Source organism: Populus euphratica, unplaced genomic scaffold (assembly GCF_000495115.2).
Source record: "Populus euphratica unplaced genomic scaffold, PopEup_1.0 scaffold227.1, whole genome shotgun sequence".
Classification (NCBI taxonomy): domain Eukaryota; kingdom Viridiplantae; phylum Streptophyta; class Magnoliopsida; order Malpighiales; family Salicaceae; genus Populus; species Populus euphratica.
In genome coordinates this window covers 36180-57869 of record NW_011500104.1, presented here as the reverse complement: position 1 = coordinate 57869, position 21690 = coordinate 36180, and the positions used below count along the sequence as shown (strand labels likewise).

General features: G+C 37.0%; 4 protein-coding genes across 4 annotated transcripts; 2 read left to right on the top strand and 2 right to left on the bottom strand.

Annotated features, from left to right (window-relative positions):
• The first annotated feature begins 862 nt into the window (after nucleotides 1-862).
• On the top strand, nucleotides 863-3581 carry LOC105109557 (elongation factor P (EF-P) family protein). The gene is made up of 7 exons (XM_011004295.1): nucleotides 863-1054; nucleotides 1148-1225; nucleotides 1319-1425; nucleotides 2131-2208; nucleotides 2418-2519; nucleotides 2722-2803; nucleotides 3230-3581. Exons 1-7 carry the CDS (start codon nucleotides 925-927, stop codon nucleotides 3346-3348), a joined length of 696 nt encoding a protein of 231 aa, XP_011002597.1. The 5' UTR covers nucleotides 863-924; the 3' UTR covers nucleotides 3349-3581.
• An 87-nt stretch (nucleotides 3582-3668) lies between these two features.
• LOC105109559 (putative pentatricopeptide repeat-containing protein At3g16710, mitochondrial) lies at nucleotides 3669-5383 on the bottom strand. Its single transcript, XM_011004296.1, has one exon. The coding sequence runs from the start codon at nucleotides 5333-5335 to the stop codon at nucleotides 3725-3727; it is 1611 nt and encodes a 536-aa protein (XP_011002598.1). The 5' UTR covers nucleotides 5336-5383; the 3' UTR covers nucleotides 3669-3724.
• A 3577-nt stretch (nucleotides 5384-8960) lies between these two features.
• LOC105109560 (uncharacterized) lies at nucleotides 8961-14792 on the top strand. The gene is made up of 4 exons (XM_011004297.1): nucleotides 8961-9314; nucleotides 9445-9811; nucleotides 13374-13495; nucleotides 14050-14792. Exons 1-4 carry the CDS (start codon nucleotides 9168-9170, stop codon nucleotides 14494-14496), a joined length of 1083 nt encoding a protein of 360 aa, XP_011002599.1. The 5' UTR covers nucleotides 8961-9167; the 3' UTR covers nucleotides 14497-14792.
• A 2137-nt stretch (nucleotides 14793-16929) lies between these two features.
• Nucleotides 16930-21690, bottom strand: LOC105109556 (probably inactive leucine-rich repeat receptor-like protein kinase At3g28040). Its single transcript, XM_011004294.1, has 2 exons — nucleotides 19411-21690; nucleotides 16930-18649 (listed from the first exon to the last, which is right to left on the bottom strand). The coding sequence occupies exons 1-2, from the start codon at nucleotides 20862-20864 to the stop codon at nucleotides 17206-17208; spliced, it is 2898 nt and encodes a 965-aa protein (XP_011002596.1). The 5' UTR covers nucleotides 20865-21690; the 3' UTR covers nucleotides 16930-17205.

The following is a 21690-nucleotide window of genomic DNA, read 5'->3' as shown; positions in this document are numbered from 1 at the left end:
GCTTAAATTTCATAAGTACCTTAAGAGAAAGAATCTCCACTTTCCAAGATATCATTATCTCTGCCGCATAAACTAGTGAATAAGTTATACCTTTAGTTGATATCCTCATAGCTATTCAATATACAAAGAGAGCATAAGGAAGCATGCTAGAGAATTTTGAACAACTTTTTTATGTTTTTATTAGCGGTTTCAACGATGGTATTCATCTTTTTTATATAGAAGGATGGATTAGAATGCTTGATTCTCATACATATTGAAGATCCAAGCGTGCAGCTCATGATGCTAGCCAGCACCCATCGTGATCTATTGCTAATGGTGCCGTCAACCTCCGTTCTATCTTCTTGTCAGCCAAGGAAATGAACCATGGTGCATGTTTGATGAGCAGTCATGTCATCATCTCCCAATTGTCTACGGATTCGGCCGTGGGCACAATATTTTCATACGTGCCATCTTGCCACCTATACTCAATTGGATTGGACCACCAACATTAACAAGGGATATATAAATTGGATGGATGCTTTTGCTTTTGTATCTCCCTGTAATCTCATGCTAATCATTAGATTCATTCTCTCCCTTTCTCGGCAAGCTTCGTTTTAATCCATGTCGACATGGATCTCTCTCTCTCTCTCTCTCTCTCTATATATATATATATATATATATATATATATAGAGGTGGGGGGTTAAGTTTTTTAAAATATATTTTTGAAATTAAAAAGAAAAATGTTCATAGAGCAGCAGCACTCCTGTAAAAGGGAGGCCAGATTTTAACGGGCAAGGCCCATTCGATCAAAGGCCCAATCCAAGCTCAGACCTTCTTCCCTTATCTATGTACTCCTCTGTGTATTCCTCTGTATTTTTTGAGGGGAAATGAAATAAATAAAGAAAAAATCTTCTCTACCCAAACCAGAAACAACTGCCATTACCATGGTGCGAACTACAACTGCCACTCTCTCTTCACCTTACTGCATCCTTCACCGTTCCGCCTTTTCATCTAAGCCCTCCTTTCTTCCATTGCGCATTTTCCCCAAAACACCCTCGCCCCCCACTTTTCCAAGTAAGTCCCCCCTCTCTTTTCAACTACGTTGGCATTAACACAAAGATGACAACTTTGTTGTTTTTATTGCTGTTGCTGTTTTTTTTCTTGCAGGGATTTATGCTTTGTCTAGTAATGATATAAAAGTGGGCTCCAACATTGAAGTTGATGGGGCTCCTTGGCGAGTCCTAGGTAATTATGTTTTTTTTTGCTTTGATTTTGTTTACGTTTCTGTTTTTTATGCAATATTTGATTTTCTTTTTATTACATTTCGGGTTGGTGTAGAGTTTCTGCATGTAAAACCAGGAAAAGGGGCGGCATTTGTGAGGACCAAGATGCGTAATTATGTTACTGGAAATACTGTTGAGAAAACTTTCCGAGCTGGAAGTACGGTAATTCATCTCTCTCTATTTTTTTTTTTAAGGAGTTTGACTTTACTTGTGTTTGGCCCGTGTAATTGGTGTTTGATGAAATGTCTATGAGGAAAGATTAGTTAATCCAGCAATGCTGTAATGGGCTGGCATAAAAAATGCTGCCTTTTCTTTTCTAATTTTGTTTCTGCTCGACCATTATGATTAAATAGATACTGGTGGCTCAAAATAGGAAAAATTTGTGTGTTTCTTGGAATGGTTGGTCGGGGAATTTTCGGTACATATGGTGTTGGACGCCTCCCTCTTGCATGAAGGTGGGACTTACGGATAATTTTCATGGTGGGTTCCCATGTTTATGTGAGAGGCGGGGTGGGGGCAGCACAACTTTTGGTGTAACTAATATTTTCTCTGGAAAAAAAATTTAAGGTGGCAAACGGGCATTTGGCAGTTAATGTTAATAAGGAGAAGGATTAGGTGGTGATGGATAAGAAATTCAAGCATCTGGAGGAAACAGTTTTTTAAGTTATAGGAATTTCAGTCCCCTTTTTGTTGCAGCTTGAGGTTATGATTTATTTGCTGATCTTGAAATTTGATTAGTTGGCGGCATCTTTGATTTGTAGATTTACAGCAAAGGCATGCAAGTGTCAACCATAGTAGGTGATGCTTGTGTTAGAGGGAACCCATATGGTTTTTTCTCATGTTCTTTTCTGTTTTCTGTTTCTGCAGATTGAAGAGGCAAATGTATTCAAGGAGGCAAAGCAGTTCACGTACAAAGATGGAGTTCAGTTTGTTTTCATGGACTTGGTATGGCTTGCTGTGCTCATAATCAAATTTGTTAGACTGAAGAGATATTTGCAGTCATAATCTGCTTTTATTTCCTTCTTGAAGATTGCAGGTTTCTGGTTGGTAGATATAGCTGTTTATTATTAGCCACATTAATGTGTTTGGGCCTGAATATACTTGTTTTTTATTTACGTTCTTTTCTTAAATTTGTGTCATTTGACTTGTCACAGAGTACTTTTGAAGAATACCGTCTCAATGAGGCAGATGTCAGAGATAAGACAAAGTGGCTAAAAGAGGGAATGGACTGCAATTTGCTATTTTGGAATGGAAAAGTAATTCCCAATTTCCTTCGATCTGGGACACTTTTTTTGTTCATATATTTATGTGCAAATATTGTTATACAGATGTCCTCTTTGAACTCATTTATTTAATTGGATGCACAATTAACTTGGCTGACATCCATTTGCAAAAACAAGGGTTGCTATTTTGTGCTGATGCTGCTATTTATAAAATTGCTTGTTCATTTTCTTGCAGGTTATTGATTTTGAACTTCCAATCACAGTTCAACTGACTGTTGTTGATGTGGATCCCGGGCTCAAGGGTGACACTGCTCAAGGTAATGTCATTTGGCTTCTTTACGGAAAACTTGAGACAAACTATTCTGTGCATACAAATGCTCATTAATTTATCATCCTGTAGAGATATAGAGTCAAGCTCGTTTGCAATTGTGTGTTTAAGTTTTTCCCTGGCTGCATGTGTAAAAAGTGCAGTTACAGGAAGCACAGTAGAAAACCAGGTAATTCTGTTCCTCGACCATAATCATAGGCTAGCCTGCCAATACACATGTTTACACTGTAATAAGCACGCGCTCAGATGCCAAAGAAGAAAGAACAAAGCAGTGAACTGTGGTCATTTCGTTCATTGGGTTAATCTATACTTGACTTTGTTATCTTAGCTTTTGTTCTGTTATTTACCAATTACAGCATTGCTGTTCTCATGTTTTCATGGCCTTAACATTTGAGAAATGAATTTCTTGCGACAGGTGGAACAAAGCCAGCAACTCTGGACACTGGTGCTGTAGTTAATGTTCCATTGTTCGTTAATATCGGCGCAGAAATATTGGTAGACACAAGAACTGGACAATACTTGAGCAGAGCATGAGTTTTGGATTTGGAGTCTTTTTGTCTATCGGGCTTAGATAGCAGAAGAGTTGCCTGCCATATTTTATTGCTGTTAGTTCTATAATACACATGTATTCATCACTTGAGATATCTCATAGAGCACAGTTCTTTTTGTAAGAGAGACATGGTACCTTTTCTCCCAGGCACTGCAAGACAGAATAGCATTTCTGAATGAAAAGGGTCATATTGGCCCTGCTGTTGTATCATTTCTATCTTTTGAGTCAAATTTGTGTGACATTTTTCATTAATTATATAGATGGCAGGTTATACCATCACTGAAGTATTGGTAAAAACAGGAACTTCCACGCTCAGTAACGTAATGGCATTGCATAAACAACTGCCATGAAGCATTTTTCTCATCGTCGAGGCTTTTTGTGGGGAACCACACCTCGAACTAATGCAGCACCATAGACATTACATGCACACAAAGTCCTTTCCTGCTGATTCAACTCATGAATCAGTAAGTCATAGGACATTCTACTTGGGATTTTACTATTTTCATACATGAGAACTAGAACATAAAATGCCTCGTCTACCTTTCCTGCAACACAAAGTGCTCGAATTACGTTGTTAATGGTGATTAATCTAGGAAAATATCCCAATCTAACCATCAGGTGCAAATTGATAAAAGCATCGTCTACTTTCTTTGCCACCCAAAGAGCTTGAATCACTAGGGCATATGTGCTCTGCTCTATGACAAAACCCCGTTTCTTCATTTTCTCGAACACTTCATAGGCAACCTCAACTAGGTCATTTTCTTTAATAGATTTCCTACATAAACCTCTAACAAGACTATTCATCAACCTCCCATCCGCTTCAAGTCCACTCCCCTCCATTTCATTGAAAATTCTCAGCCCAGCTAGAACTCTTCCCCAGAGCAACAAACCATGCAGCAATGTGCTGTAGCTAATATAATCAGGCATGCATTTTCTCTGTTTCATTAACTTCAGCACACCAAACCCTTTCAATGGTCTCCCTTCCTTGGCATATCCATCTATCAGGGTGTTAAAAGTGACCACATTTGGTGCCAACCCCATCTCCATAGCCTCATTTAGCAACTCCATTGCCTCATCTGATCTGCCTACCTTACAAAAACCATCCATCAAGGCAGTATATGTATAAATATCCGGCTCTACAGTGGTTTTCTTGATATCTTCCATTAGCTCGAATGCTTCCTCTATTCTCCCCACATAACACATCCCCTTTAACAAGCAATTGTATGTTTTAATGTTTGGCTTGCACCCAATCCTATCCATGACCTCAAAAACTTGAAAGGCATTCTGCAATTGACCCATTTTGCAGAATGAATTGATTAGCATGGTCAATGTTGCAACATTTGGATTAAACCCTTTTTGCATCATCCGGTCTAAAACCCTTTTGGCCTCACCAGGGTCCTTTTTCTTGCAATGACACCTGACCATGATTGAAAATGTCCAAGAATTTGGCTCTAAACTGTAACATGATAAACCCGAGTACAATTTCAAGACAAGATCAGACTCATTGGCTGTGAACAAAGCCATGAGAACATCATTGAAGTCTGAGATGTTCAAAAATCCAATCTCTTTATCAAGAACCCTGACAATGTGAGCAACTCTTTCTCTACAAGGTAGTGCTTTTACTGCATTTAAAAAATCCAGTACCTGAAATTCACTAGCTTTCTCATCAAAATCCAGGCTTTCTTGTTCTTCTTCTTTCGTAGGAAAGCCCTTATGTTCCTCGCCCTCTTTTGGGTATAATCTTTGCTCCTTGTTACCAAGAATTGGACTATGTAACACTGTGGTTTCTGGGGGATACGATTTTCTGGTGGACAGTGACGCTGCTGGAATGAAAAAAGGCTTGAGGCTAGAAAATTTGTGGCAACAGAGCTTGATAGTGTTGTTGAAGAAAACGTGGTGGTTGCTAAGTGAAGGACATGGAAGGAATTCAGACAGCGGAGAGCACGGAGAAGGCAAAGACATCGACATCATGTTAGGTTTTTTCCAGTGTCAGGTTGTTGATGACTTGCTTTATCCCAACTCACAACGCCGGAGTTATGGCTCCCGAGGTCGACCTGATTTTATTGTTTTTTTTTTTTTAAAAAAAGAAAAATAATATAATTTTAATAAATTTTTTAAAAAAAATAATAGGTTAAGAGGGTTCCAATCAATTTAAGCCAGGATCAAAAAAGTGTTTTTTTTTTTCGAGACAATCAAAGGGTTTTTTTTTTCTACTTGAATTAATCTTTGGATGAATCAAATCTTGAATTGATCCATCAAATTCATCAAAGTTTTATAATTATATTTTAAAAAAACAAAAAAAATTATAAATGGTATGATCACATATTATCTTTTTTTTATCTTATTATTTTTTATTCTAAATTAATTTAGAATATACTCTAGTTAATTTATATATTAATTTTTTTAAAAATATATATTTTACGTTGAATTGATGTATTGAAAAAAGAATAGATTTTTATTAATATTGGCTTTAAAATCCAAATTTAAAAGGTCAAGAAAGGAAACAAATATTTTTTCTAATTATATCAATCCTTTAGATTCATATGATATAACTATCTAATTAATTAGTATTTATAAAATTCAAATAAGGAATAATAAGAACAAAACTATCTTGCATATATTATCATTCATTTGAAACCCTAAGGACATGAAAATGCCATAATCCTAGGTGAAAATGAAATTAATTCCATCTCACTAGAGGCTCTAAGTCCAAAGAATTACAAGGCCAGGAGAGCAACTACATCAATAACCCATTTGGCACTCAGCATTAGTTATCATCCCACGTAAAAAATAGCACGTAATCCTTCAATGGCTACCTTTTGAGAAATATAAATGTCATATAGGATGTCTTTAGAATAAAATAAATTGATAGAGGACCAATTGAGAAATATAGAAAATTATTAGAACCTAAATGATAACATTTGTGTTTGAAATGCAATTATTTCATCTGCTATAGACACTGACATAGACACAACAGGAGAAGAAGCAGCTCCGAGCTGCTTCTTTAAAAGTTAAAGTTACTGTGTAAACAAACACCCTTTAAAAATAAGAATACAGGTTAGGGACTAAATTGATGTTATACATATAGTACTGTAAATCAAAGAAATTAGAATGAATTGATATCCATTGGTTTCAAATTTACCAATGCAACACAATTTAGTCCTTATAATTACCACTAATATTGAAATTTTATTACCAACATATATATATATATATATATATATGTTGGTAATAATCAAATATTTAAATCAAGAAAAAGGATCATCGTGGTAGTAAATCTGGACATTAAGATGAGCTAGAGAAGCAAATGTAGCTCTTACAATTAATCAAAAGACGGATCAAACCATGTTTAAATCCTTAATGACCTACTAAAAGCCTTCCAAGATTTGGGATCTTTAGGATCAGCCATGCCTTCCTTTTTTGCAGCAGTAGCAACACCACCGTCACCGCCACCACCTTTACCCTTTCTACAAAGAATGGGCCTGAGCAACTTCTTCAAGAGCTTGTCAAAACCTAACGCACGACGACGGCGCCCTTGTTTCACATGTGTTGCCAGAGGAGCTGTATCCTGCCCATTTAGTTTTCCCTTGAACTGAGACCGAGACGCCCCTGGTTCCGAGAGACTCCTCCCCAGTATGGCTTGGTTCAGCTGCACCTCAAAGGAGAGTCTCTCAAACTGGTCTAACAATGTGCTTTGCTCATCCCCAAATCTTTTGAGAACCACCGCTATCTCGTCCATTTCTTTTTTACTTTCACTTGCCAATGAGACATGGGAGAACTTACTTAGGTTTATAGATGGGGTCATGGCTCATAACATGGAAGCTTAAAGGGTTCTTTTTTGCTTTTGAATGTGGCTCGAAGACTTGGAAGCCAAGCTTGATCAAAAAAAGAATACCAAAGAGTGCTTAATCCAAGCAAGAGGCAAAGTATCAATGACGGTTTATATCTGCATGGAAACTGGAAAGGCTGCATTAAATGAGAGCAGCAGGCAAGAAATTACTGCTAATAGATTCTGCTTCGAGGGTTTGCGTTTGAAGTTTGAACACAGATTATACTGGATGATGTGTCTAGCAGTATATTAATTGTGGACCATTCTCATAAAGATTGGAGAACAGGTAGATTTATGAGCATGGTCCACCAATTTGGTTCAAAAAATTGGCATGATCCACCTTGTTAATTGGCTCAAGAAATTATATGTTATGCACGAATCAAGCTCATCTAGATATAATTCAAAATACCACATAGCCTTAATTATGTTGCACAAGAGTGATAATTTAGTTGTTACCAAGCAATCAAGCACGCTAATTGTCTGTAGAATTATTTGATTCAGACAATTTTAGCTCATGACCCCGTATATATATAAACTCATGTTAATTGCACATGAATAATAATTCAATTAATATATTTGTTACAACTTACAAGCAATATCCTAGTTCATTATTCGTAGAATTAGTTGATACAAACAGCACAGAAAGGCTATGAAAAGTTGTGATCATGATTGTTTAAAGGATTTCTCGAGGCCAAAATCTTTTTTTTTTTGGTTCTAAATGCCTTTGACAAACTGTTTATTTGTTCACTTAATAGTCTATTAATTCACTTTAAACCTTGATCATTATGAATACGATCTCAAACTAAGCATTTTCTTAAATGTTGGAAGAATTATTGGGTTTTTTTAAAAAAAAAACAGAAGAAATTAAAGTTGGACTAATGTATTTGTAAGGATATTTCTTTGAAACATCCTTCTAAAGTTGAACACAAAATGATAATTTAATAAACAAATATTTCTGCCAACCAATCCTCAACATATTATTAACACTATCAAATTAAATAATTTTAATTTTAATTTTTCAAATAAAAATAAAAATAACTCCTTTTTACTTTATCTTTGTATTAATCTAAAAATCAAAGCCAATAAATGAAGTTCTAATATAAAATTTATAATATTTTCTAACATGTCTAATATTAAAAGTGTTGAGTTCTAATAATATGAAAAAAAAAAATCATTTCAATCCAAAAATCTAAATAGCGAGTTCTTCATATATAATTTATGCTACTTTGTAACAAATTATACAACTAAATCCCATTTTTTTTCATATAAGATTTTTATTTACCAAGTCCCACTTGAAAAATAGTTCCATACCTCATGTAACCCTTACAATTAAAAAGCAAATTTCCCACCCCCAATTATCCTTCTTCTTTTTGTCATAACCAAGCTTCCAATAAATCATAAGAGATAGAAAAATGACCACAAAAGGTGAAAAATATTATTGGAGCCACAAGCCATGAGAGAAGTCATTAGCCCTTAAGCCATGGACGCCATTAAAGCTCAAACTTTTACTTTATTGATTCTTCCTTGTTTGAAAGAGATTATGTTTTATTCCTTAAATAAAAAGAAACATATGGTCTTTGTCGCCTCTTTTACCACCCTTCTCCCACACAAAAGTAAGCCATTCCTTTTCTGGGCTTACACATGCACCAAAAAACCAAAATTCAAGGGCAATTTTCCATCTAGGCCCAAAACCAACCCAAGCCCAATTTGGGCTTCATATAATCCAATGTTTAGCCCATGTAAAACCTCAACGCGTTTGATCTGTCGTTTCAATGCCCAACAGCTCAGGGATGAGGCGCCCTTCTCTGTTCCCATCTCACACCTGACATGCAAGACAACTAAAAAAAATTAACATGAAAAATCCTTAACCCTAAATTTCCAAATTCTTAAATATCACAAATCCATGTAAGCTTCTGCCAATCTGGAAAAAAAATAAAAAATAAAGGAAGCAAAGATCTGTACTTCTATTCAGTAATGGGTAGAAATGGAATTTCAAGACTGTTTTTGTTCTTCGTCGCCTTGATTTTATCCTCCGGTGTTTCTAACGCTTCCTTTGTCTCCACGATTCGGCATTTGGCTGCTCCTAAAGACCATGACGGCAACAGCTCCGTCAAAGTCCAAGTAAACTCACTCTCTGTTTATTTTACGTTTTTGTTTTTGTTTGTCTTTTAGAGAGGAATTAATTTAATGATGGTTTTTTAGAGAGAGACATAAATTTAATGATGTTTTATTGTTTTTGTATTTAATTAAGGTATCCCCGTCGCCAAGTCCAGATCCTGCTAAGACACTAAATACGACAAACACTGAGGATAATTCGGTTTCAAAAGTTGATAATTCCACGAGCTTGAATAATAATAAAAATAATAATAATATTGGTAATATTAGTGAAAAAAGTAATGGTGAGAGGGGGGTTGTGGGACTAAATTCGACTCGAGGGAATGAAAAGGAGAGTGGAGATGAGAAAAGGGATGATGAAACGAAGAATGCGAGTGAAGAGAAGGATCATCGGAAACCAGATTTGGAATCAGAGGCTGGTGGGGAGAATTGTACAACAGTGGGCGGTAGGAGGTGCACGGACCTCAAGTCGTTGACTGCTTGCATTCTTGGATTTGATAATGGTAATGGTTTTTATTATATTATGCAATGTGTTTCTATTTTCCCTGGCTGTTTAGTTCTCTTTTTCGAGTTGCGATGCTTGGTTTCTTTTATGGAGTTGAGGAATTAATGGTTGATGAACATTATCTGTGCTGCTGGTTGTGAGTGGTTATGGTTTTGGTAATGTGATGTATTAGGATTTGCAGGAGACGAAAATGGAAATGAATGAATTTTTGTGTCTTGAAATGCTGAACTCGAATGGTAAATGTAAATGGGATCTTTTGGTGGTTTAGAACTTAATTTGTTATGTTGAGTGGCAGAAGAGAATCAATCTTAGATTACTGTATCAGCAATTATCTGAGGATTAGGTTCTTGGTAGCAGCATCACATTACGATAGGTGGTAGACAATCATGTTATACATGTGTTGAGTGCAGCTGATTGCTGCAGTAGTGTAGTTGCTAAGGCCCGTCTCTTTCACTTTTTTTTCTTTTTTTAAATAAAAGAAATAAGGACCATGTAAGCCTTGGAATTGACAGTCCATACTGTTTTACATTTCATAAGTTAGTGGAGTTTGCAGGCATGCGTGATTTAAAAGCTGTATAAATCTAGTTCCATGATGTAATGAAAATGGGAAGACAAATTCAAAAGGAGGCAAGATCGATATATCCAGAGAAACAGTTGGAGCTTCTTGCATATAGGAATTTATGGTAGTAGCTGTCTTGCATGAGTATATACTTTCAGATGTCTATCATTGACATGGATAGTCAAGTGCTTCTTGGCCCCTGTAAAGTCATTAAGTGGGATTATGGTATTAAAATGATGGCATACTCACCCTGTCCATCTTTAAAAGCAAAGTCATCTATATTTTTAATGTTGCTTTAAACTCATCACTGTTGTAAAATCTCATGTAATTCCTGCTTTATTTGAAACAAGGTCTTTATTTTTGCTGCGATACAGTATAACCTTTTAATATTCAATTTTTTTTTCTTACCATGTTCCAATCCGATTACTTGTTCTTTAAGATATTGAGTTTCAGCTAGAGTTCGCTGTGTAGAAATTCATGTGTGATTAGCACAAGGGAAAATTGTGGATTACTTAGTGAGTGTTTGGGAGTGTGGTAGTTTCTACTTTTGGGTCCATTCCAAAAGTATGTTTCACTTGAAAAGGCATCAAATTGATGATTTTTTAGTGCTTTTTTGTTGGTTTTGATGTGTTAAAAGTCAAAAAATCTGAAAAAAAATCATTTATGCATTTTCAAGCGAAAAGCACTTTTAAAAAGTATCATACACCACAATGCCGAACTCACATCACGTGCAACTGTGTTGAAGTTGAACACAATCAAATTATTTTCTTGGTAGTAAAGAAACAATATATTAAGGGTTGGCAACTGTGTGGTATCTTTGGTGGGTTCTACTGATTGCTGTACTCTGTGTTATATTTTATTATTGAGAATCTTAGTGTTGTTATTTTTGTTGTGATGGCTTTCTTTCTCCCTTTCTTTTCTTTTTAAGGAGTGATAGTATGTAAACCTTGGAATCACAAATCCAAGCTGTTTTAAGTTTAATCCATCAATTAGTTAGTGGAACATTAATACGTGCATAGCATAAAGGAACTTTTCAGTATACCTCCACTGAAAAAAATAAAAGAGTAGTATATGTATAAAGCTTTCTCTTGAAGTGCTTGTTTTACTCTGAGCATACATTATCAAGACAATTACCTTGATTAGTTCGTGCCCTATGTTGTCTGATGAAGTAGGTTATCAGAACACTGGCATATTCTGAAAAGGAGACTCCTTTGTCTATTTTTTAAGCAAGCTCCTGATATTTTAAAGTTGCATCAAGCTTGTTGAGATTGTACTAGATCTCCTGTAACTCCTATGCGTAGTCTCATGATAGTCCTGTTCATTGCCTGTTTAAGACTTTCATTGATTCATGTCAAGTTAAAATTCATTCCCCCCTTACTATCATGTCTATGTTTAAGTGACTCCTGTTGTGTGTATTTCCTTTAATTTTCAGAAGCCCTTATGGTGGCCTTTCTTTCCTTTTCTGTTAACCATTTACAAAGTTCAGGCACCAAAACCTCAGCTGGAAATGATGATTCTTGGATTTTAATGGCTATTTTGTCATGGCATGAAGAGTTTCATGCTATAACTTGCAACCCTTGAGGCTATTCAACTGCAGCTTGTTTGGCTTATAATATGTCGCTATTAACCATGTTTTATCAGGAATGAAAGAAAATATGAAGTCTTAGATATTTCATTTGAACTCCAATCTTGGACCTCTTCATTTGAGTAGCAGGAGAAGTACATATGGATAATAGGGGTCGGTGGAAGCACCAAGTCTTGGTATCGAGATGAGATTGGAGCACATGCCTTATTGATAGCTGTGTTATTGGAACTTATGAAGGACAAGTGTTATCACAAGCATTCTTTGGAGGTGCCTAAGAAATTCCCAATCTATTGCTTACTGTCATCTTGCTCTTGGCCTTAGCAACTTCCAATTTAAATTGGGCATGGGTGCATCATATTTAGCATGTGATCTTGTCCAGACCCCAATTCTCATACAGGCAGGTTTAGTCCTCTGTCATTGCATGGGAGCAGCATTTCTTTGGTTTAGGATGTCATTGCGGCATGTCTTGTGCCAGAAATCACTTCTCTATGTACACGAATCAATTTTTCTGTTAAAAATATTATTAAAAAGTTAAGATATTTTCAGCAATTCAGATTCTTGCCATTTCTCTTATCGTTACACTCTAGAAGGCTGCTCTGTGGAGACTGGAGGATTGATGTTTTTGTTTCTGTCCTTAAACTCGCCTTCTTATGAACCTCAGGCATCTGTCTTATTGATGTTGGGCAATGTAACCTTCTATTGATAGACCACAAGATGCGGGTGTGACAGCTGGCTTGCCTCAGCATTTTTGCTTGTTATGGGCAGTCATGCAGTTTCTGCTTCATAAGGGATATTAAATTTATCATGTCTTCTTCTCTTGGAAACTGGTAAATCATAATTTTTGTTTATGGTCGTCCAAATACAAAATGGACTTGAACTTGAAATACTTGCATACAGTACAAGCTAAAACACACATTTCAGCATGGTCATATCACAATTTCTGGACGGTGATGGTATATGTGACTGCAATATCAGAATTGGATCAGTGACCGCTAACCACGGTCATTATATACTTGTTAATATGTGTCACTGACTAGTCTCCTCTTGTCAACTATCAGGCGGTGAGATTTTGTCTGCAGTGTCATGTAGGTTATTGCTGCTTTTGCTATTATATGCAGTAGTTCATCTGTCAACTTTTTTTCAATAAGCTATAACTAGTGCTTTTGGTTGTTTGAACCGTGCTCAGATAGCATTCTATTTTGCACCCTTTTGGTTACAATTTTCTGTCCATCCATTTGTTTTCTAGACCTCTCCTGTGACTAGCAATTACATAAAGACATGCAGTGGAAGAACTTCATTTACTTATGTGTTGCTCATTTTCCAACTCACCTAGAAAAGTTATGCTGTTATCTGTAGAGGGGTACTTAGTACTGCTATTTTTATATAGTTCATCATCTATTCTCCCTCTCCTTGTAGGATCCCATTGGTGGACGGTTCTTATACAAAATTCTGGGGAACACAATTTGTCAGTGGATGTGCATGCCCCAAATCCTATTGACAATTCTTTGGTGGAAATAGCAAAACACCAAACTAAAACGGTATGTATTGTTTTCCTGTTTCATCGTGTTGTTTCTATGGTCGACTTAAAACTGGCATGAGATATGGAATACTTAAACAAAATTGAAAAGCTGTGGCCAGGCAATGGAAGCAAAAAAGAGTGAGAAAACAAAATTAGATTAAGCTTCTTCCAGTAACATTCCGTTGGCATGGTTTAAGAGCAGTTTCGAAAGTCAGCAAGAACTCACAAGGTGTTACTGGTTTTTGGCTTCCGCTAGCTTGAATGCGTGTAATTGCTGGAAGGTAAGGAAGTTATATTGAGAACGGGCTTAGATCCAGTGGCAAACTTTAAATTTACTAGAGACAGAAACTTATAACCAAGTTGTGATATTTTTCTTGCCTTGTTCTGGAAAATTTAATCTTGTTCAGTTGACATCGTGCTACTACCCCAGACAGATTAAATATTTCTTGGGGGGGGGGGGGGGGCGTGATGTTTCATGTTGGTGATCTAATAATTGTACTGGCTTCATCCATTGCAATTTATGGGTGTGTTTGTTGCCTCTTTTAAAGCAGAGTTTCAATGTTTTCTTTTCAGATCAATTTGACTGTTGGTCAAAGCACAGAGGTGATAGTAAATGCTAAAAATGGGGACTGTGTTCTGCACTTGGATCCTCTTGAATCTCAAGCAAACTTTTTCATGAACCTCCCTTCTTATGACCAGCTGATTACCCCCATCAATGGTGCTTACTTCCTGATTATTACAGTGGTAGTTTTTGGAGGGACATTAGCTTGCTGCATGTGTAGGAAGGGGAGACCAGAGGCCAGAATCGCTTATCAGGAGCTTGAAATGGCTATGCCAGAATCTGGTGTTGCAAATGATTTCGAAACAGCTGGAGGCTGGGATAAGGTCTGGGATGATAATTGGGATGAGGAGAATGCAATAAAGTCACCAGCTGCACGCCATTCAGCAAGTGTGTCAGCCAATGGCCTTACTTCTAGGACTTCAAACAAAGATGGATGGGAAAATGACTGGGACAACTAGGATTTTTGCAGGGAGAAGAGAAAGAAGAAAGTTCTACCTTCCCAGGATGTGTACAAGGAGGAGAACAAGAAAACGAATAGATATACAAAATTTTGATTGTAAATCCTTCTGACAAGAGCGATTTTGGCATTTTGAGTTTCGTGTAACAGTGAGAGTCCAGAGAATTGTTGAAACACGTCTATGATCTAATGTTTCTGTTTTTTGTTAATTGTAAAGTGCTCACATTTGTTTTTGTGCAATCTGCATTCTTTGACGAGCACTTGAGAACATATTCCATTGCACATTCTGTTCTTCTTCATTGAAGGGGAAACCCAATTCTTGTCTTTGTCCAGCACAGAAAGGGAAACGACATAGAAGTCGATGAACATACACAGGTTGAGGATGAAGGATGATCTCCTTTTAATTATCATATTTCAGGCATGAAGTCAACCAGGGGAAGAAGGACCAGCATGGTAGGGGCTGGGGCTTGGGACCCAAAAGCAGGAACAAGAAATGGTGCCTGTCATTCAATCCAAGAATGCAACTCCCCACTCATACTTGGTATGTTCCTGTCATGGGTTATAGATATGGTTGTACTTTAACTTTATTCTAATCACCAGGTCCCATGAGCTGGAGTCGCATCAAGCTCCATCAGTCCAAAATCCCTCTGTATTCTACATCGTCTTTTGATTGGCACCGCGGACAAAAGTTTCTCCCTGTCGTTCAACTATTTTGATTCGAAGTCATTTTTCAGCTTAAGAATGGCAAGCAGGACACCAAATCATGCAGCTGGCCACCCTTCTGCTAAAACTAGAGGCCTTTAAGCCGCGTGCATTTTTTGCACGTTTTATCTCGAACCCCCTCTGCTTGCCTTTCCAAACAAAAAAATGTCGTTTTTCTATATTTTTAATTTGATAACACGGATTGCACCACTGCCCGCATCAAAGTTCAAAACAGTTAGTATTGCGGTGTGGTTGTTTTTTAAAAAGTTATTTTTTAAATTTTTTTAAATTTATTTATTATTTAAAAAATTAGTAAATAAAAAATACTGTTTAATTAAAGAAAAATTTAATTTAGTTTTTAGAAAAGTATTTTTTTATTTTGGACGGAAAATATTTTCTAGAAATTGTGAAAAATTTAAAAATATTATATTATTTACTAATTATATCAAATTTAATTTTCAAATTTTTTATTGTTATATGTATTTTATTTTGAATATTTATTTTTTAATTTCATCTCTTAGAATTTAATTTTTATATTAACTTTAGTTCTCATTCTTATAATAATTATTTTTTTTCTTATTATTTTTTAATTAAATTTTTTTATCTATCAAATTTGATCATCATTCTTTTAATTGTTACTTAATTTATGAAATGTTAAGTATTATTATTATTTTAATTTCTTCATCTTTTAATTTTTTTAATTTTTTAGATTTGATCTCTATTATTTTGATTATTATTTATTGTATTTGAGATAACTTATAAAATTATATTTTTTTACTTTTATTCTCATTCAACTTTTTAATTTGTAAGAGTTATTCCTTATTATTTTAATAAATTTAAAAAAATAAAATATTAATAAATTATTTTTAACTTATTTTTTATTATACTATCAAATATCAAAAAATAATTTAATTTTTTAAAATTTATTTAAAAAAAAATATTTTCAGTAAACACACGTGCTAGGTTTGATTAAATTCATAGTCGATGCAAATTTACTGTCTGTGAAACTCTGATGAACTCTGTCTCTACTGCTTGGTCTCAGAACTTTACATCCATTCCACAGGTAAGTAATAAGATGTAAATAAAAAGGTATGATGAGCACACTATTTCATAAGAGCATGCTAAACCTTTTCCCCTTCACAAGGCATATTACCAATGAATATCATGCAAAGTTCCCACTTGATTGCCATGCACTAATATTGCCACTCAAAAAGGTGCCATGGTGGTGCTTTTCAGGACCCCCATGTGATTTGCTATGATGATGTCCATTTCCATTTTTATTTGTTTCCCCTTGGGGTCCAACACCATCCTTCAAATCCAAGGGTTAATTATTCCCCGAGTTGCAGACACAGAGGAGGTTGTTTATGATAATAAATTACAAACAGTGCGAAGGAGTGCATCGGTAGAATAATTGGCATCGGTTGGTTCACAGAATTGAGAGCACGGCTACTCTCTGCAATGAGTGAAAAAGTTGTTGACCATGCTGCGCTTGAGGGTGCAATAAATTCTCAGAAAAGCAAAAGGTTAAATAAAGCAAAGGCAAATTCTGGCTTAAGAAGAATGAATAAAGCAAAAGATTGCTTTATCCAAGAGCATCATACCATTCAAATTCTATACTCCACAGAAGCCCTTGTAGTCTGTCTGCTACTGACCTCAGCTGTGCTTTCATTTTCTTGTTGAAACCTTGGTCCATGTAATATGAAACAGATACAAGATGCTATCAAGACAAAGATGAGTAACCAGTCAAGTATACTCCTTAGGGAGGAATATCATTGATGCAATATTATAAGTGCCCTATATTCCGGTGAAAAGGAATCCGGTCATGGAAACTGTAGATAACATTGTCATAAAAAAAAGGGGTACAAATAAAATTCAATAGCGAGGAGAATTTTGAAGGTAAATTGAACAATATATTCTTTTTTTTTTCTTTGAACAAACCAACCGGATTCTTCTTCACTGGAGAAAACATGTTTTCGGTTTCTTTCTTGAACTCTAGTACAAGTCCCGTTCACTCCAGCTCTTCCTGCCCCCCTGCAGGACATTGGATCAGCTCTAAAATATTGACCACTTCTTCCATGTCTGGCCGATTCGATGGCACTTGAGATGAACATATCAAACCAAGTTTTACTACTGGAATCGCCTCATCTGCTGGAAAATTTCCTCGAAGTCTGCCATCAATGCATTCTTCCACTCTTCCATCCTCCAGTGCTCCCCTCACCATGTCACATAGCACAACCACATCATCCTCCATGTATTCCACTGGCCTCTTCCCTGTCACCACTTCCAAAACTAGGACCCCAAACCCATACACATCACATTTCTCAGTTATCTTCACCGTTCGACAAGCAAACTCAGGAGCCATGTATCCTAATGCACTCTGGATTTTGCTGCTTAAGATGCAACGGTCTAAAGTGGGCAACAGCTTCGCCAGGCCAAAGTCTCCCACTTTTGGCTCACCAGAATCATCTATCAGAATATTGGTTGATTTTAAATTGTAATGGGTTATGTTCATGTGATGCAAATGGGCCAAACCTCTAGCCATTCCAAGTATTATGTTGAATCTATGCCGCCAGGAGAGGTAGTTCTTATCAGGTCCATCATGGAGATGCTTATACAAACTTCCACTGGATGCGTATTCATAAATAAGGAGTTGCAAGGATGGAGTCCAGTAATAACCTTCCAGTGTGACAAGATTATGATGCCTAACCTCTCCAAGTTTCTTCACTTCCCTTTCAAATTCATCTTGGGACTTGATCAAACTTGAAACTGTTAGCTTCTTTATAGCAACTGAACGCCCATCTCGAAGTATTGTTCGGTAAACAACCCCAAACCCACCACGACCAAGTTCTGAGTCTTTGTTGAGTAATGCTTGGGCCCCAGCAACAAAATCAGCATCGCCAGAAAACATGACAAGCTTGCCATAGTTTGGATCATTAGTTGGGGAACAGCTGAAATCTTCCCCACCAGAAAATGTGAAAGCAGCAGGCGAGCGTGCCATAGAAGATCTTGCACGGATATTGAGGAGAGTAACAGCTACCACACCGAGTGTAATGCAAGCAGCTGCGCCAATAGCAATGAGAGCAGAGATGCTGAGTGCAATCTTCCTGTGATGGAGATTAAAAGAGGTGCCATTGGAGGAGCCAGAAGAGTTGGGATTCAGAACAATAGGCTTCTGATGGACAGAAGGGCAGGATCGGTTGACAACAGATCCACACAAGGAGGGATTACCAGAGACAGATGATGGGGAAATAGTGTTGAAGAAACCCCCAAGTGGGAGGTCACCTTTTAAGTTGTTATGAGAAATATTAAAGGACAGGAGGTGGGAAAGATTGACCAGCTCTTTGGGTAAGCTTCCAGAGAAGCGGTTGAATGATAAATCTACATATTGTAGGTTGGTTAGGTTTGCAATGGCTACTGGAATTGGACCACTAAGGTTGTTCCCAGATATAATTCTGTACAGTCCAGTCAAAAAACAGAGAGAGAAATTGTTAGAACAATGCAGGTTCCATGACTTATAAATTGAAACTACAAATTATAAAATGAAGGTACAATAGACAACAGCAATTCAAGAGTCCAGATTTTTCTTTGTTGAATTCTTTCCCTTCCTCATTCTTTTTCAGCGTTTAACGAGAACTTCAAATTATATCAATTTGATCAAATCCCGATAACAGATTTAAGATGGGCACCATATAGTAATGCACTGAGCAATAGCAAACACCACTGATTATCAGCTTAAACAAACAAATAAACACACAAAAAATCATACTGATCAGGTTCTGCTGCATAGATGATAGTCATATGTTGATTGACATTTGGTGAGCCTATCAGCACAAAAAACGTAGATAGTTTTTCATCTTACACCAAAATGACAATAAATTTTGCCTGCAAAGGTCAGACTAAACACCAACAAACACATAATTAAACTAAGAGAAGGTATGGCAGTCTAGTTGTTTCATGCAAACAATTTCAAAAAGAACTGAAGCAACCAGCCACCAGGGTAACCTGCCCTCAAAAACAATACGACAGTGCAACTGTTTTCACTGTAATGATTGAATGTAATGGCTCTCAGTTGAAATTATTAAGGACTGCTAACAGAATTGTAGAAGCAGAAAGTTATTTTCTCAGAGTATTGCGAGCACAAGGAAATAACAAATGGGAAGAACCAAACGGAGAACTTTTAAAGCAAAAGTCAAGCATGCGAGGAAAAACTCACAAAGATGTTAGCGATGAGCACTTCTTGATCAGAGTAGGAATTTTCCCAGATAGGAAGTTCATCTCCAATCTCAGTTCCTTGAGGGAGACTGCTCCTCCAATTTCAGAAGGAATGCTGCCGGTTAGCCTATTATCACTCAAATCCAGAGCTTGTATCATTGTCAATTCTCCTACACTCGGTGGAATAGAACCAAACAGTTGGTTCCTTGACACATTAAAGAGTTGCAGGCTGCTTAAAACCCCAATGTCAGATGGGATTTCTCCAGAGAAGACATTTGAAGATAGATCCAAGACCTGAAGACTTTGAAGAGAAGCTGCCAATGATACACCTGAAGGATGTTCTATGCTTTCATCAAGTTTGTTCCCAGAAAGCGACACGCTTTTTAACCCCGTCTTGAAAATCCATGAAGGAAGGTTACCTGTCAACCGATTATGGCTAACATCTATAGCCAAAAGGTCAACACAATTCTCCATTGACTCAGGCAACCCTCCAGCAAGCTGGTTCATGGACAGATTCAATTCCTTCAGCACGTTAAGGTTTCCTATTGAAACTGGAATCCGACCTGAAAATCTATTGACAGAAAGATCCAAGCTTTCAAGACTTGTCAACTGTCCAATCCACCCAGGAACTTCCCCTGTGAATGAATTTCCTCCTAGTCTAACAGTAGCACATGAACTAAGCCTCTGCAATGACTCTGGAAGACCACCAGACAAAGCATTCTCGCTAAAATCAAGCAGTTTCAAAACCTGGCAACCTCCAATATCCACTGGTAGCTGCCCAGTGAACCTATTCCTTCTCAAATTAATGGCTCTCAAAGCATACAAATTTGCAATTCCTTCAGGTATCTCTCCTTCCAACAAATTATCAGACAAATCAAGAGACTGTATCCCTCTCAAATACCATAATCCAGATGGCAATTCACCAGAAAGGCCATTCGATGAGAAATTAACAACTGAAAGCGACGTACAAAAGCTCAAAGAACCAGGAATCATCCCTGTAAGATCATTCCTAGCAAATGAAACAGACCTCAATGACCCACATTGCTGGAAAAACCCATCGGGGATTGACCCTGATAGACTATTTTCACTCAAGTCAATAACTTGTAAGCCGCCAAGTCTAGGAAGATCAGGGTTTATAGTCCCATTAAAATTATTATTAGCTAAAGACAGAACCTGAAGAAATTGTAGCCTCAAAAGGCCACGACCAATGTGCCCAGATAAAGAGAAGCCATCAAGAACCAGTTCAGTGACCCGATGGGTATTCGGGTCACATTTGACACCAACCCAGTTACAAGGACTGTCATCATCTTCATTCCATGATGAGAGTTTAGACTCTGGGTCTTGAAGACCCGCCTTGAATACTATCAAGCCAAGTACATCATCATTGATTGAGTCCAAACACTGTACCAGAAGTAGCGGAGCCAAAACAGCTAAACATAAGAACTTGAGCAGCATTTTTCTCTCAGTTTAATTGAATCCCAACTTTTGATACATTTGATTCTAAGAAAAGGACCCCATGAAAGAATGCAAAAGGTGGAGAAAAGGGGCTATCAAACTTGAAAAGGAGAGATTTTTTGGGCTATCAAAGATGGCAACAACGCTTGTGACTCAAAAGACAGAAAACAAGGTGGAGGTTACAACTGACAATAGCAGGGGTGGAGTAGAAACCAAAAAGTTTTGTTCTTACTCTTTTTGTTTTTGATCTTTGGAGATAAATGAGAGAGGGAGGGAGGGAGGGAGAGAGCAGAAAGTTTCTGTCTCCGAAAACATACACTTCTAGCAAGTAGAAGCTAGGGATGGTGAAGCTATAAGCCCTGCAATGGAAGAACCTAAAGCAATTTCCAGGCCGAACAAAAGAAAAGCAAGAGAGAGAGAGAGAGAGTCCGAAGAATGAGAATGTAGGTGGCAATATTTTTGGACTAAAATTGAAGCAAAGGCAATAAAATGAAACCACAGATGCAAACCCACTTTCTTTTTTCAATTCCCTAACTTTTTCAAATTTCAAAAAAGAAAAAAGACAGTCACTATAGTATCAGTAGAGTAGTAGTGATGGTATAGATTATACGGGAATTCTCACAAATACCACCTTCGATCTCCAAAAAAAGAAACACCAACTACCAAACCTCACATTAATGAGGCTTCTATAGCCAGTTAGTTAGTTCCACCTCTATAACTCGACAAAGTGTGGGTCATAACGGGCGTTAGGTGCTGAAGGGATGGAGGAGTTAATAGGAGTGGGAAATTTTAAAGAAAGGGAATCGTGGCGGGGGGGGGGGCGGGA

Excerpts from the sequence above, each read along its gene's own strand:
- LOC105109556 (XM_011004294.1), bottom strand. The coding sequence starts at position 20,864 with ATGCTGCTCAAGTTCTTATGTTTAGCTGTTTTGGCTCCGCTACTTCTG. Across the intron at positions 18,650-19,410 it reads TGCTCATCGCTAACATCTTT|AATTATATCTGGGAACAACC; the intron begins GTGAGTTTTTCC and ends TGGACTGTACAG.
- LOC105109560 (XM_011004297.1), top strand. The coding sequence starts at position 9,168 with ATGGGTAGAAATGGAATTTCAAGACTGTTTTTGTTCTTCGTCGCCTTG. Across the intron at positions 9,315-9,444 it reads ACAGCTCCGTCAAAGTCCAA|GTATCCCCGTCGCCAAGTCC; the intron begins GTAAACTCACTC and ends TATTTAATTAAG. Across the intron at positions 13,496-14,049 it reads CAAAACACCAAACTAAAACG|ATCAATTTGACTGTTGGTCA; the intron begins GTATGTATTGTT and ends TTTTCTTTTCAG.
- LOC105109557 (XM_011004295.1), top strand. The coding sequence starts at position 925 with ATGGTGCGAACTACAACTGCCACTCTCTCTTCACCTTACTGCATCCTT. Across the intron at positions 1,055-1,147 it reads CTCGCCCCCCACTTTTCCAA|GGATTTATGCTTTGTCTAGT; the intron begins GTAAGTCCCCCC and ends TTTTTCTTGCAG. Across the intron at positions 1,426-2,130 it reads CTTTCCGAGCTGGAAGTACG|ATTGAAGAGGCAAATGTATT; the intron begins GTAATTCATCTC and ends CTGTTTCTGCAG.
- LOC105109559 (XM_011004296.1), bottom strand. The coding sequence starts at position 5,335 with ATGATGTCGATGTCTTTGCCTTCTCCGTGCTCTCCGCTGTCTGAATTC.